The sequence below is a fragment of the Octopus bimaculoides genome, chromosome 6, assembly GCF_001194135.2.
Source record: "Octopus bimaculoides isolate UCB-OBI-ISO-001 chromosome 6, ASM119413v2, whole genome shotgun sequence".
Taxonomy (NCBI): Eukaryota; Metazoa; Mollusca; class Cephalopoda; order Octopoda; family Octopodidae; genus Octopus; species Octopus bimaculoides.
In genome coordinates this window covers 90,583,511-90,585,947 of record NC_068986.1, presented here as the reverse complement: position 1 = coordinate 90,585,947, position 2,437 = coordinate 90,583,511, and the positions used below count along the sequence as shown (strand labels likewise).

Genomic DNA, 2,437 nt, shown 5'->3' with positions numbered 1-2,437 from the left:
GGGAGGTAATACACACACACACACACACACACACATACATACATACAACACGTATATATCTATGTGCGTTTGTGTGTGTGTATGTATGTATGTATGTATGTATGTATGTATGTATGTATGTACGTATGTATGTATACACACATACATATATACGTGTACATCTGAGTGTGCTGTGTATGTATTTGCATCCATCTTTTTATGTTCCGCAATTTATACGAGGGCGTGCTGAAAAGTTCCTGGTTTGGGGGTAAAAGAAAATACAGGAAGATCAGGTAATTATGATTTTATTCATCATATTCCCCTCTCAGATTCACACACTTATTGCAGTGGTCCTTCAGCTTTTCTAAGCCACGTAAAAAGAATTGGGAAGCCAGAACATTTTCAGCACCCCCTCGTAGTTTCGACAAATAGATATGAAGAATAAATACTGGGGTCGATACGATCGTCTATATCATTTTAGAGTGGTACCCCGGCATGACCGCAGTCCTGTAAAAGTAACCAGTTAAAGAATAAAAGAATAAATCAACGCATAATCCTTATTAAATGAAAAGGCGTGTATATATTTTACGTGTGTTTATTCTATTTTACTTACAGATGTATAATACATTTTCAAAAGTTTTGCTTTCACTCCTAGTCCTTCCCATTGATGTTGCGATTCAATATCAACCTGCGGGTATGTTTCAATGTTCTTAAACTCCTATCATAATATCTATACCACTGAACTTGCAAACTTTATACTACGATACTAACATAAGAACCATAATCTCTCTTCCGCCCACCTCTCTCTCTCTCTTCTTTATCCGTTTATCCGTCCACTCCAATATATTAAAATCTCCAGATATTGTACTGAATTTAAAGGAAATGGAAATAAGCTTAAACTATGACTCAATAATAAATCACTGGAGTTCTAAGCTTGCAAGACGTAATTGTACTCGAAAATATAATTTTTAAAATTCCAACTGTATAATGGTATCTTAGCAAACTTGACTACGTTGAGAAGGATATTAGTTTAAAGCGACAGACGTCGCCAATCCAAGAAAAGACACAGGATCACCTTCCCTTTTGTCTTTTTTGTAACCCTTCTAAAGCCGTTACACATGTCTATAATAATTTTTTTTTGTTAGACCGTTGGCCCACTCACTACAAAGCAAAGTCTTCTAAAAAAGATTAATGTAAAAAATATTCCCAAATCTATGTCTTTCTAAATCTGTCTTTCTAAATTTACTGCCCATTTTACTTCCGTCCTTTTACTCGCGTTTTAAATTCCTGATACCTTATACATTACATTCTCTCATATCTATCGCGCATTTTATCCCTCTCGAACTTTCTCTACATTTCCTTTTAACATTACTGACATCCAGAAATCTAAGTTCATATTTGAGTGAATTCAATTCACCAGCATTTCAAGTATACAAAACCTGAAGCTAATCATAGATGCCTATTCACCTTCCAAGCATAGACATAATGTTTGCCTTTTATTTCTTTTACAGTATGTAACGGATGTTACTTATACGGAATGTGCATTTGTAATGATATGTTTGGCATATTTAGAACATTGTATGAATGTAAGAAATTAATATGCGTTAAAAACAAAATATCGATTTTGGAAACGTGTAAGTAAAAGTTAAAATGTTCCTTAACATAATTGTATTCCAAATAGTTTTCTACAGGTTTCGCTTTTATAATTTCTTGAATAGTTATTTACCACTTTCTAGATTTCTTGTATTATATGCGACTTGAATTGTTGAAATTATGATTTTATAACTATTCCTGGTACTTATAAATTGATGAATATACAGAAGTGGTTGAATTTACTATCATGAAAAATTTCAGTTATGCACACTCGATCGAAAATATGTGTAGTGAAACTAACACCTCGATCGCCATTACATACAAAACTACCTATCGCCATTAGATACAAAACTACTATCGCCATTACATACAATCTTCTCATTTAAATATAAACAAACGCGAGCGTAGCAGGGAACCCATTCCTTGTCATCACGTGACTGATTAATATTCGAAGCGGCAACTTCTTCGAACCGTTCCCGCCAGAACGCAAACTGACCAATCACGGCCCCTAATAAGGTCACGTGATAGAGTATGTTTCTGAAGCCTTCGGGAGCCGAAAGTGTGTTATAAATAGCTTTAACTCGGCGGCCAAATTCGTCTCGGTCCAGTTTCTCTATAGAGACTGTTCCGTGTACCACACGACAGCAGCAGCAACAATCAGTCAGCGACCACTTCAACAGCTTCGTCCAGCCAACGATGACCACCGCCGTCGCCACATCAGCAACACGAGTCTACGACTACTAACCAGCATCATCGTCATGACCAACACGATTCTACGATTACTACTAACCAGCATCATCGTCATGACCAACACGATTACTACCAAGCAGCCTCTTCACCACCAGCGTCTACACGACTTTCTATG

At 36.4% G+C, this 2,437-nt stretch overlaps 1 protein-coding gene across 4 annotated transcripts in view; it reads left to right on the top strand.

The window, feature by feature from the left end:
- Positions 1-2,437, top strand: part of LOC106869794 (uncharacterized) — a 15,305-nt gene that overhangs the window by 4,670 nt on the left and 8,198 nt on the right. For all 4 annotated transcript variants that reach the window (XM_052968951.1, XM_052968952.1, XM_052968953.1 and 1 more), the window contains 2 exons: positions 595-673; positions 1,491-1,613. In XM_052968951.1, the coding sequence (XP_052824911.1) occupies positions 595-673; positions 1,491-1,613 (202 nt within the window). The remainder of the gene's footprint in view (positions 1-594; positions 674-1,490; positions 1,614-2,437) is intronic.